The 12,930-nt window shown below is 40.5% G+C and overlaps 1 protein-coding gene across 1 annotated transcript in view; it reads right to left on the bottom strand.

The window, feature by feature from the left end:
- The window catches only part of HEATR5B (HEAT repeat containing 5B), a 47,892-nt gene that overhangs the window by 22,700 nt on the left and 12,262 nt on the right, over positions 1 to 12,930 (bottom strand). Inside the window, exons 11-21 of the mRNA XM_083432082.1 lie at positions 12,134 to 12,245; positions 11,152 to 11,304; positions 10,247 to 10,346; positions 9,514 to 9,623; positions 8,375 to 8,538; positions 7,353 to 7,528; positions 6,335 to 6,440; positions 5,604 to 5,794; positions 4,860 to 5,019; positions 3,155 to 3,344; positions 1,489 to 1,658 (exon numbers count right to left, since the gene is read on the bottom strand). Coding sequence (XP_083288208.1) covers positions 1,489 to 1,658; positions 3,155 to 3,344; positions 4,860 to 5,019; positions 5,604 to 5,794; positions 6,335 to 6,440; positions 7,353 to 7,528; positions 8,375 to 8,538; positions 9,514 to 9,623; positions 10,247 to 10,346; positions 11,152 to 11,304; positions 12,134 to 12,245 — 1,632 coding nt within the window. The remainder of the gene's footprint in view (positions 1 to 1,488; positions 1,659 to 3,154; positions 3,345 to 4,859; positions 5,020 to 5,603; positions 5,795 to 6,334; positions 6,441 to 7,352; positions 7,529 to 8,374; positions 8,539 to 9,513; positions 9,624 to 10,246; positions 10,347 to 11,151; positions 11,305 to 12,133; positions 12,246 to 12,930) is intronic.

Raw genomic sequence — 12,930 nt, 5'->3', positions numbered from 1 at the left:
CCTTTGTTCAAGAAACTCTGGCTTGTGGTTGCACAAGCCTGAAAGTCTTTATAAGGGCAGAAATTTGTCTATCTGCCTGGACACTAGAACGTGGACAACAGAGATGCTGACAAGGCCTTCAAGAAACAATGCATCTGATGGTTAAGTTCTACCTCCACTGTCAGAGGCACCACTTTACATAGCAAGCGCACTGGCTTGCCCCCTGGAAATGAGGGGGCCGGAGCTGTGGGGCATGCTGACATCACTTGTGCATGCCGCAGGACATGCCAAGGTCAATTGAGCATGCTCCGTGACATGCTGACGTGTCATGCCTCCTTGAATTTTTTGGGGGCCTCTTGCTGCCTCCCAGATGGTGCCCCTGTTACATAGGGTCATTGAAAGCTGCCTTGTACTGAGTCAGACCAATAGACCATCTATCTCAGTGATTGGCTGTGATTCTCCAGTGTTTCAGGCAATGGTCTCTCCCAACCCTGGATGACTGTACCCTGGATGTTCTGCCTGCAAAGCATGCGCTCTACCACTAAGCCACAGCCCATCCCCTAAAATGTCTCTTTATGATGCCATAGCTGTGCCCTTGCACCAATAAAGTGATCCTTTCAGAGATGCACTTTATCTCTTTATGACCAGAGATTTACCAGAGTTCAAGTGTAGGCACTTGTCTGTTTTGACTAGTGTGTGCATACCCGCTCCCCCTCAATAATGCCTTCATGCATTCTTTTGAACACATGAATAGGGTTAGTATTTTACCATCATCTGATCTGAATGATCCTATCAGCTAAGAACAGTACTGCTCTATGAAGAAAACCAACAAAGAGCAGCTGAAGTTCACATGATGTGTTATCAACGGCTTCACTATCAAGTGCAAACTGCTGTTTATAGCAAACTTAAATATGCTTTAGAGACACATTCAAATGTTTATGGTAAATATATTCTTCCTAATGAAGGAATGTTTTAAACCGTAACCTGCCTTGGCTGCCTGGCTGAAAGGCAGTATATGAATGCAATTAATAAATAAAAGAAAGAAGTACATCTACATATCTTTTCATAAGAATCATATAACTTTATTTAATTTGATTCCCTCCCCCTCTTCTACCTCCTCCACTCATCTCCCCTAATACTCATGGGAGAAATGGCAATGTGATCTGTAATTGCTAGGTTGAAAGCTTTATTGTTATTAGTTACTGCTATTTTGTGAGTACAGCTGATTATAACTGAATGACCTGTCTGTTTCTGTATGTATGTTCTTGAAAATCTGCAATGAAACCTATATTATTTTTTAAGAGCTTAACTATTTGGTTGGACAATGGCTATTTAAGAAGTCAGGTAGTTCAGAGAAAGGGTTAATGCGTGAAGAAGGTTGTGTGTTCTCCACTTCTGGAGAATACAACTGCTCATTTTGACAAAATTTCTCACCCACCCACCCCCGAGTATCCAACTATATAAATGTTATAGTACTGAAACATAATGAGAGGCATAGCTTATACTCACACAAAGGCTGGGAACGAGACTGGAGAGGTTAACATGTCGTGGTGCAAACATGTGAAGTTGCTGGAGGCAGGAAATGGCAGCTGCCTGAACAAGAGAGTCTGAATGATCTTGTGTAATTGCACATCCCACCAGACATGAGGAACGGATGGTGGAAATGGTAGCTCCATTACCTATCAAATTTAAATTTATCAAATCAACTTCTAAAATATCTACATAATTTTCTATTTCAGTCACAATTCCATGGATGCATTTAATGTTCTATCCTGTCACTTACCTCAAAATGTAATATATACCAAGGCTACAAGCTTTATTTATTTGATTATAGGGCATAGGTCTCACAAGGTAGATGATGATGATAATAATAATATCAGCAACCATATAAAAGACAAGAAAACACCAACATTCCCAAAACAGGAGCATGAAAACTGCATCCCAGCCTAGATATATTTAGTCACTAATAAGAATGTTAAGAAAAGAGCAGCTGAGACTCCAAGAAATAAAAATATAAGAAAAAAGAGAAAGTTGGAAAGGAACCAGAAATCGAAGCCAAGGGAGCCTTATAGCACACCTAAAGGTAAAGGTAAAGGTACCTCTGCCCATACAAGCCAGTCGTGTCCGACTCTAGAGTTGTGCGCCCATCTCACTTAAGAGGCCGGGGGCCAGCGCTGTCCGGAGACACTTCCGGGTCACGTGGCCAGCGTGACGAAGCTGCTCTGGCGAGCCAGCACCAGCGCAGCACACGGAAACGCCGTTTACCTTCCCGCTATAAAGCGGTACCTATTTATCTACTTGCACTTAGGGGTGCTTTCAAACTGCTAGGTGGGCAGGAGCTGGGACCAAAAGACGGGAGCTCACCCCGCCGCGGGTATTCGAACCGCCGACCATGTGATCGGCAAGCCCTAGGCACTGAGGTTTTACCCACAGCGCCACCCACATCTCCTATATATAGCACACCTATCTGGACATTATTGTTGGTTGTCCCTGTTTGACCAGAAGGTAAAAGGTAAAGGACCTCTGGATGCTTAAGTCCAGTCAAAGGTGACTATGGGGTTGCGGCACTCATCTCGTTTTTCAGGCTGAGGGAGCCAGCATTTGTCTGCAGACAGCTTTCCGGGTCATGTGGCCAACGTTACTAAACCACTTCTGGACTCCACAAGGAGTGCCAGAGTGCCTGGAAACACCATTTACTTTCCCACTGTAGTGGTACCTATTTATCTACTTGCACTGGGATGCATTTAAACTGCTAGGTTGGCAGGAGCTGGGACAGAGCAACAGGAGCTCACCCCATCATGCAGATTTGAACCACCAACCTTCTGATCAGAAAGACCAAGATGTTCAGTGGTTTAGACCACAGCACCACCAGCTACATTAGGATTCACACCAGCAACCAGAATGTCCTCAGGCAGAAGATATAAAATGGAGAGAGACTGGAACAGGACTAAAGCCACAGTCCTAATCACACTTGCCTGGCAGCAAGTCCCACTGAACTCAATAGGACCGACTTCTGAGTAAACATGACTAGGATTTTGCTTTAAGGCTGCAGTCTTAGGTATCTTTGTTTGGAAGTTGGAAAAAAATGGATTTATTTTTTAAAATGTGTAATATAACGTGCACGCAACTTAACAGGAGGATTACGGCCCTCATTTTTATTGTTTTGTACACTAACCTTGCAGCTCCGGGCCAACAGTTGTTATTATAGCACCTAGACATCGACCCAAACATTGGTGTACTTCTGTATGTGATGGAGGCACTGTCAAAAGTAGTGTGAGAACCAAAGACAGAGTAGGCTCTACGTATCCACGGTACATTGGTCCACTAGAGTCCACTATTAAAGCAAGCGAATGGAGAGACCATGTCTGGAAGAATAATTAACAGGTTAGTCATATACCTTTGGCACAGTTCACTAAGACTATGCTAGGGTATGGTTGCCACTTTAGCACAGCGGTTCCCAGTCTTCATCACATTATCTCTCTCTCTCTCAGGCTTGGAAAAGTAACTCTGAAGCCCCACTTTCTGACAATTATTAAGGAAATCGAAGCACAGACCCTGCTCATGTCCCACAGAACTAAAAAGGGAGGAAGCAGAGCCATCAGGGCCCACAACATGGTTTACGTTTCTGTGAAGTGGACCACCAGCACTAACGTTAATGAAACACTAACAAGTAGTAAAGGTAAAGATAAAGGGACCCCTGACTGTTAGGTCCAGTTGCGGAACGACTCTGGGGTTGTGGCGCTCATCTCGCTTTACTGGCCGAGGGAGCTGGCGTACAGCTTCCAGGTCATGTGGCCAGCATAACTAAGCCGCTTCTGGCGAACCAGAGCAGCGCATGGAAACACTGTTTACCTTCCCGCTGGAGAGGTACCTATTTATCTACTTGCACTTTGACGTGCTTTCAAACTGCTAGGTTGGCAGGAGAAGGGACCATGCAATGGAAGCTCACCCATCGCGGGGATTCGAACTGGTGACCTTCTGATTGGCAAGCCCTAGAACTCTGTAGTTTAACCCACAGCACCACCCACGTCCCTTCAACAAATAGTGGGCATACCCAAATTATGAAGGCATTTTTATTCCCCGAGACTTCAGGAGTTTGATAATGGGGTGCTTCATCTACAGCAACAGTATTTAAACTTATCTATTAACAAGCTGTTAGTATTTTTATTTTATTTTTTAGCATTATGCTTTTACTCTATGTGTTATAATTTTCAGGCTCCCCCATACTGAAATAAGCATGTGTAACTTCTAAGTATGCCCACTTGAAGAAAGATTTGAGAATTTCATGGTAGGGAAATGAAGTAGAATGCTATCAGTTAATTCAGCTGGAACAGAGTGTGGATGAGACAAGATTTAGGAGACTGAATCCAAGCAGGTTTGACTGGTGAGGGAAGAAAGGTATAAGGGGATTATTGAGGGTGAAAAGCACTTTGTCCAGTTACTTTGTCCAGTCTCCCAATTCAGGCATTTAGAAGAGAATTCTATCTTGCAGGACTGTTTGGAACGTATGAAGGGGAGGGGCACACAATGATCATATACGTTACCTAGAGCTCATTATAGAAACAGTTGAACAGAAAGTAATAGAGAAATAAAGTATGGCTGGGTTGTGCGTAGTACCTGCTTAGAGTAGCGCTTATTGAGAAACATTTTCAGATTGTTTACCAAATAGGTAGCATGGCTATTTATAACAGAAAAGTGGTTGAAGCAACAAAACATGGGTGCTTATGCTCAGAAACCTTTGTTTAAAAAAAGTTTGCAGAATTTTCTGCCTGATTCTTTTGCCATTCATAATATTGTTAAAAACATCTGCATACAGAATGAAGCATTAAAAAGTGTATAATCCTTATTATACTGTGCTGAGTATTATACATTTGCTTTACCTGGACTTCAGGGGACGTTCCATCTTGTGCCAGTGCTAACAGAATGCTGACACTGGTTTTCAAGTGCTGCCCAGAACCTATTCCTCCAACGTAGCGGTGGAGACAGCCAAGAGCCAAAGAATGGCCTGTTCTTGCCACCACGTCTCTAGCAGATTTCAGCCTATCAAGATTTTGGTAAAGTTTAATTTTTGTTAAATCTGTAGCTAATACCATTTTTGTTGATGTCAAATAAAGACAAACAATCCAATACAGTAAGTCCACAACTTACGTAAGGGTTACCTTCCAGAGATTGTGCCTAAAGCCAAAATCACATATAGTCAAAACCCACTGGGTTCAATGGTAGGTGGGATTGCCAAAGTCATTCTTCCTGGAACCCCACCCATTCCCCCCTTTTTTGCCACACCCATAAAGCTGAATGTGCACAAGTTAAATGTGTACTGTATTATTTTTCAAGATCATATAAAGAGAAAACATTTCAAATGACCAAGGTAGGCAAAAGCAATCAGCGCCTTACACTTAAATGCTTACAGCTGTGTTACTTCCTTCTTAAGGTATTAAGAACCAAAATTAGAAATTATATGCAGTTTTTAAGCTGTGCACATTTTCATATTTGCATGCATAGCAAAACAAACTATATTCTACAAAAACTATATTCGATAGAAAACTATACTCCCCTGTCACACAGGGGAATGAGATGTAGCAAACAAAGTTCTTCTTTTGCTTCAAGCAAAAAGTTCAACGTACTTGTCAAAGCTGTACTGAGCCATTCTGGCAATGAAAGTTGCTTCTCCCACCACCTGTGCCATTCTGCCAAGAGCTTCTCCTGCAGCACATCTCAGAATGGGGTTAGGGTTGTCAAGGGCCCCCATAACTAGTGTCAAGGCAGACTTGCGAACTTCTTCTGGCCCTAAAGTACTTTTATTCTCCGCTAAGCCCTTTAACAGAAGACAACATATAAAGATTTACAGATACACACCATATAATACCCATATTCACAACTACTGTTTCTGCAAATGACTTTCCCACATTTCCAGTCAGGGAAAGGTTTAAGCTTTCACACGTTTTGACAGATGTCACATAACCAGAAGCATAAAGGTGCTCTTCCACTCAAAGTGGGGCTTTTTTGACTTAGTAAAAAGGGCACAACACCTTCAAACTGTAGCATAGGTGATGCATCATATTTTGCATGCTATGACACAGCTTCTGACACATCATTGTGCAAAGTCTTCCACTAAGGCTCACATAACAAGTTTATGGAACAGTGTTAATGGACTCCATTTTTAAGTTATCTCAGCACCTCTGATCCTTTGATATGAGGGCACTGATATTAGCGCAATAATAGTGATCAGAAATGAATTGGTATGCATACATTAACATTCTATGCCTCACAACTGCAGCCTTGTTATAATTACAGTAGGATAGGAAATATAGTACACAGCAAAAAGACAGCATTATACCTCTTAAAGCAGGTTTACCTTTAATGCACTAAGAACAGCAGTAAAAATATTAAGCTGCACAGCTTGCTGACGAACACCTTTGGCCTGCTTGACACATTCCGCAAAATGATCCAACATCTGTAGCCTGTAAATACATATATTATGAGAAAGCTATTCCTTGAAGTAATAGAAAAAGAGCTATAAAACCCACAGGCTTCAAAGGTGATGACTGTAAGGTGCCTCTGTGTGGCCAATGACTATGCCACAATGTGATATAATGTACATCAAATTATGTTACTGTGTTTTCAAGCGAAATTTGCTCTTGGACTATTTGTTCATCTAACAGTGCCATCAAATGTATTCACCAGGCAAGCTGCTGGTAGTGTTGCTGCTGCTGCTACAATACAGAAGCTCCAAAACTAGGCTTGGCAATAACTGTCCCCACTCACATAATGTGACTTTCCTTCCTCTTTTAACATCACCTCAACCCTCTGGAGAAGATTTTGGAGGGTGTGGCATTGCAGGGGAGAGGAAAGAAGGGAGGAGGGAAAACATTACGTTGCGTGAACACAACAGTAAGTGTTGAATAAATGCTCTATAATGCAGATTATAAATCAAAAAGATAACACAAACTTTTAAAAAGGTGGGAAAATTTCTTAATAGCTAACGTTTAAATAGGATTTAAGCCTTGATACTATTTAATTAAATAGGACCATAATGACATATTCACAAACAGACTTTGCTGCGGGGCCTACACCTAGGTTCAGGGGCCCTAATCTGCCCCCTTGGCCCTGGGATCTTACTAATTTTGGTAGCAGCAGCAAAAAGAACAAAAATTAAACTAGACAGTGCTACACTGAGCAAAGTCCAGCGCCCTGATCTGAGTACTGGTACAAGAGTCAGCCTTTTCTCAGTCATTTGATTGGTCATTTGATGAGCAGAGGAGGAGGCAATAATGACACTCCCCAGCTAATTTGCATGGTGTATGCATGTTCAAGAGGGTTGTCACTGTGGCTCTAAGGCCAACAAAGGTTAGCCACCCTGGTTATAAACAGACCTGTGTTTGTAGGAAACATGAGGGAAAACCACTCCAAAGAGAGCAACTGAGGCATCTATGACTGACACTCCCAAAGGAAGAGGACCAGGAACAGCTTCACCAGCAGGGATGCGCAAATAAATGGAAGATGGATCATGTTCTAGAGCACCACTTCCAGAGGCACTGTTTGGCTGGAGCTGTAAAGCATCAGAACACTTGAAATATGATAAACATGTAACATTTCTCGCTTTGTATTATACATTTTCTAAAGATTTTTGTTTCTAAATTATTATTGTTCAAAGGAACCTATATACTTCTGCAGTGTCTCCATTATTTCAAGTACAAAAAAGGAGATTCAACTCTAAGGCATGGATCCTAGCTTTTAGCACTGTGATGTTTGTTTTCAAGGAATGGGTTCTTCCATGAGTGTATGTGTATTAATGGAAGGAGCTTTAGTTCATCAAACTAAATACATCCATGGAAGGTTTAAGCCAGTATGTATAATTCAAGTAAAATTGCTTTGCTTGTGCCCAGTCACGTGGTTACCAGTACTGCACAGAACACATGATAAGGGCAATTACAGATCAAGCAGTCTCATATAAGTGTTTCATTTCGAAAGTATGAAAAGGAAACACACACCATGACTATACTATTAGAGGCCCTACTGTAATACTTTGAGCAGCAACAGCAGCAGGGTCCATTGCCTTTTTTCTTTTTCAAAAACATGCTTATTATGTGACTTTATTCTTTTCTAACTCTATGGCATCTTCGCCTGCTCTGCTATAGCATGCTTAAGAGTTCAAGTTTAGGGTTGACTCTGTTCTGGCATCTCTCAGAAACTCTACAAGACACAACATTTTTCATAACTCTAAGGAAAATCAAATTATAATTGAGTCTAACTTAAACCTCTATATTTAGAAATCAGGAGAAGTATTACAAATATGTGCTGGGCACTGTAAAAATAACAACAGTGGATTTGCTCAAGAGCCTTGAAAAAGACAGAAAACTAGATGTTTGGGGAATGATTTTAAAGGATTTGATACCTGATCTTCAATTGATTTATGGTCTGTTTCCTGCAGCCAGGAGCCAAGAAGAACACTGTCATCATAATGGCAAAGTGATCTAAGCAGAGATGTAGTAGTATTAGCAGAGTTGTCTGTCAAAGTAAATTCTGCCACCAGCTCCCGAAGAAGTGCATTAAATGACCCTGAAGGAAAATAATTGGAAGGGGACAACGTCAAAATATAATACATTTTACATCCTGTGATTCGACAGGCATTATATGAAACAGAAATAGTTCCCAAAGAAGGATGGTGTAGTACAGGAAAATCCGTACTAATATTATTCTTGGGAAGCTATAACCCATGAGAAGCCCACATTCACCTGCCTGAAAAGTCAGGTAGTCTTGTACAGCTAGATGCACCGATTCTAGTGTCCACTGGCAAAGAGAACTCTACTGCTTTACTATAGTACTACCAGAGAGGCCCTCAAAGAGCACGGTGCCAAGAAACTAAAATCTATTGGGAAAACCAGCCAAATACCAGAAAGAAAAGTAAAAGCTTTCCCAGGTAGTTTATTTCTCCAACTGAACCTCACTGAGACAGGGGTTGAAGAAATCAAAGGTACTATCCAGTGATTATCCTCCAAGCTGGAGTTCAGTCAACAGAAGAGTAGAGGAGTTGGATAGTTATAACGGAATGGTCTTGGGGGTGGAGTGCACATTTTTATTTCTATTTATTTATTATTATTACGTTGTTGTTGTTGTTTGTGTGTATAGAGTAGAGGGGCTTGGAGAGCATCTGAAGTTTCAGATATTAACTAGACACCCTGCACTCCAAGGCCAGGGAGACTACTGCTGCTTGATATCATTAGCAATACTACATTGTTTTTGTGAGTTACCCAGGACCATTGCTTAGAGGCACAGCTGGTATATGTATTACTGAATATTACTGCATAGGGTTATTTCTAATCTTTGTAAAGGTGTGCAGATGTGTATATGTGAGCACTGTGATTCTGCCAAATGTCCTCCAGAAAAATACATTATTTGTTCATAGAAATGCTACCAATCTTGTGACTATTTTCAATTTTGTGACTACTTTAAAGTTTTTAAAAGCCTACGTAAGAATATAAGGGATGTGGACCCAAGCATTAAGAGCAATAAGCAACAATTCAGTGCAATTACCTTCATATGTTTTTGGTGGTAACAAAGCCAAGATGTCATAAAGTCTTAATCGGACCATTGCTGCACTAGCCTTCAGATGAGCTCCATGGGCTTTTATTACAGAGGGAATGCTATTGTGTTAAAAAGAAGTCCAGATTAATTACTAGTAAAAATCATGACATAGTAAACTGTTGATGCAATGGGTTGTATTCAACATAACACTAAGACTCAGGTTCCATCAGCGGAAGGATTTCCCCTTGCACAACAGAACTCCCCTGCTCCCTGCAAAATCTGTTCTGGAGGTTCCTCCAACCATCTAGAACAGATTTGAGGACAGCATAGGGAGCACATGGGGGGGGGGAGTGGGGGGAAGTCCCATTGTGCTAGTGGTAACCTTTCTGGTAGGATGCACTAGGTTGAAGTCTAAGTTTTAATACTGTTATAAGCAAGGTCTATCCCTGAGTTGCTATGTGATATGCACACAATTTCATTTTATGCAGAATAAATTATTTTTGAAAGTATTTTTAAAGAAGATTTGTGCCTCCCATAAAACAAGAAATAATATTTAGTTTAAAAATGGAAATGTTAAATATCAAAAAAGTAAGACAGGACATAAAATTAACTTTAAGAAGTTAGTGTCGATTGTTTCTTCATTTTGAATTTAAAATAAGAACTTCTCTGACTTTTTCTGGTTATGCAGACTACAGAGGATTTTGAGGGGAAATTGCTTCACCATTGTGGAAACTATACTTACTGAGACATCATTGTCATAGCACATTCTATAGGAGTCATCAGTTTTCGAATAACATCCTCTGTTAGAAGTTCGGGACAGTGAGCAACAAAACTTCTCATAGCTAATAATGAAAAATGCATTGGTCACATTTTAAACTATGTAAGCAAACAAGGAAATGTTAACTATCAAAAAGAAACTGCAGTTCAGCTGCTGGCAAAATGCCAATGCTTTCCCTAATCAGCAGAGACATTCAAGAAGCCAGGTGAACCACAATGCCCCACCCATGCTATCCACTATTGCTACCTGTCTATATTGTTTCAGCCAAGCTTGCATTGCTATAGGAAGGACAGATGGAATCAAATAGTAGAACAAGAGTTTGGATTTGATATCCCGCCTTTCACTCCCTTTAAGGAGTCTCAAAGCGGCTAACATTCTCCTTTCCCTTCCTCCCCCACAACAAACACTCTGTGAGGTGAGTGGGGCTGAGAGACTTCAAAGAAGTCTCCCAGCAGCTGCATGTGGAGGAGCGGAGACGCGAACCCGGTTTCTCAGATTACAAGACTACCGCTCTCAACCACTATACCACACTGGCTCTCAAATACTACCCCACTTGTCTCTCTCATCAGGCATCTTTTCCTTAGGAGTCACATGTACCACTACGAATGAACCTATTTTTTTTTACTCTCTTAGCCTTCTGAATAAGCCAAACTCTTACGTTACCTTTATACACTATTTACTTGCGACATTTATATCCCAGCATTCCTCCAAGGATCTCAGGGCATTTTACAAGGCCCTGTGAGACTGGAAGTGGAACTTGTTCAAGGCCATTTAGCGTTCAGATATGAACATGAATCTTTTCACAATGTTACAGGTAAAACCGATTGAAATAATTCAGGAACTGTTAACTGTATCTTTGAGATTCTTACCACAGAGAGCTCCTGCACGTCCTTCCAGTGTTACTTGCCATGTGAAGGAATCTCCACGAGCTTTCTCTGCTTCCAACTCCTTCAAAGATCGGGGAAATACATTTCGCCACAGCAGTAACATTTTGGGAAGATGGTAACGAACAGCAGACGGACCTAAGGGTAAGAAGGCAAATTACTGTAGATTTTAAACAATTCTCAACAAACAAACAAAAAATAACCAAATGACACTAAAAATACTCCACTGCCATTATTGTGTGCTATTCTTTTCTCTTTTTTTAAGTCACATTTTGTATGCCACTTTGGCCATTTATACTTGGAAAGGTAGCCACTAATCAATGTAACCAATGCAAGTGATGTAAGATTATAGGAATATTTGTATTTTTACACACTATGTATTAGTCTTTAGCATTAAAAGTTTAATCAAATAAAGCTAATTTAAAGAATATTGGGCTGCCAAGTACTCTTTAGAAAATAGTAACTGCTATCAACTGATAAAATACTGTTATTTTTCTTCATGCTGCTCTCAATTCTTTATTAAAGTCCAATTTGTATTTAAATGGAATTACCTTAAGACACAATTTTTACCACAATGCTTCCAACCCAAATCAAACAAAGAAAACAAGACGAAAGAAAAAGAAAATGTCTTTTTCCAGACCATCTACTACTTACAGCTATGTTTAAAAGACCGGGAAACAAAAGATAGAGAAATGTAATCATTACTGTAATTTCTCTTTTCCTTGAAAGTTATATTTTAACAGACTCTTTTAGATTTGTTTTCTTCGAGCCTCTCATCACATATTAAAGTGCCAGTCAAACATGCCTCTCCCCAATTACAAATATGAACTTCTGAAGAGCTTGGTTTATTCTGCTGACTATAACAACTTTAAGGAATTTTTACTGTCAAGACTAATCTGACAACTTTATTAAGAATACCAGGACTGTCCTACACCACAGTGATAAAGCCAGCCACTGTTTTACATACCTAAAGTCATCAGAGCACCAAGCAAAAGCCATCCAGCCTGGGTTCTCTGCAAAGACAATCTGCTATTTTGTGCAGCAGATCGTAAGAGATCCTCTGCAATGCTAACAACCATCTGAAAACAAAAGGAGATTGTTACCAATTATGTGCCCATTCCTAATCACACATTACGTGCTAACACAAAAGTTTACATGTGTAACCATGGAGGCACAATACTTTGAAATCTTTAAACAGTATTCTCAATTATTTAAGGAATTAGCAATAACACTTCCAATTTGGGTTCAAAATAACACACGTTACGCCAAAATGGCATAAAGAATAAAATGGCTGTGTGACTTTACTCAACAAAAATAAAATATTTACAGAAGAGTGAAGAAAACTAAAAACCCGTGTATATATAGGGTACCCAAACCAACTTTATTTTAAAGATGCAAGGAAATGAGGAATCCTAGTATTACTAAATAAGGAATGGGAAATGGTAGTAGGGATCTGGCAGCTGAAACAGTGGCCTAGATTAACCAGGGGAATGTTTGGATGCAAATGAACTCTTTGAGTCAAATGAAAGCAGAAGGATAGTGAAATTTAGGAATCAGATTTAAGAGAAAGAGTATTGTAAGGAGTGACACACTAATTATTTTCTTCTCTCATTGACACAAGAGGTCAGAGTTTAGGGACTCACAGCACAGGGGCCCCCCCAAAGAGAAGAGCAGATGATGATGTCGACAGTGACAAACAGGGCTTACATTAGCACCTGGGCTGGCATGGATATGTCATGGCCCGCACGTGATTATACTGGTTGC

This window comes from Podarcis tiliguerta (assembly GCF_965153285.1).
Source record: "Podarcis tiliguerta genome assembly, chromosome: 3".
Classification (NCBI taxonomy): Eukaryota; Metazoa; Chordata; class Lepidosauria; order Squamata; family Lacertidae; genus Podarcis; species Podarcis tiliguerta.
The sequence above is the reverse complement of the archived record's forward strand: the minus strand, read 5'-3'. Positions and strand labels throughout refer to the sequence as shown.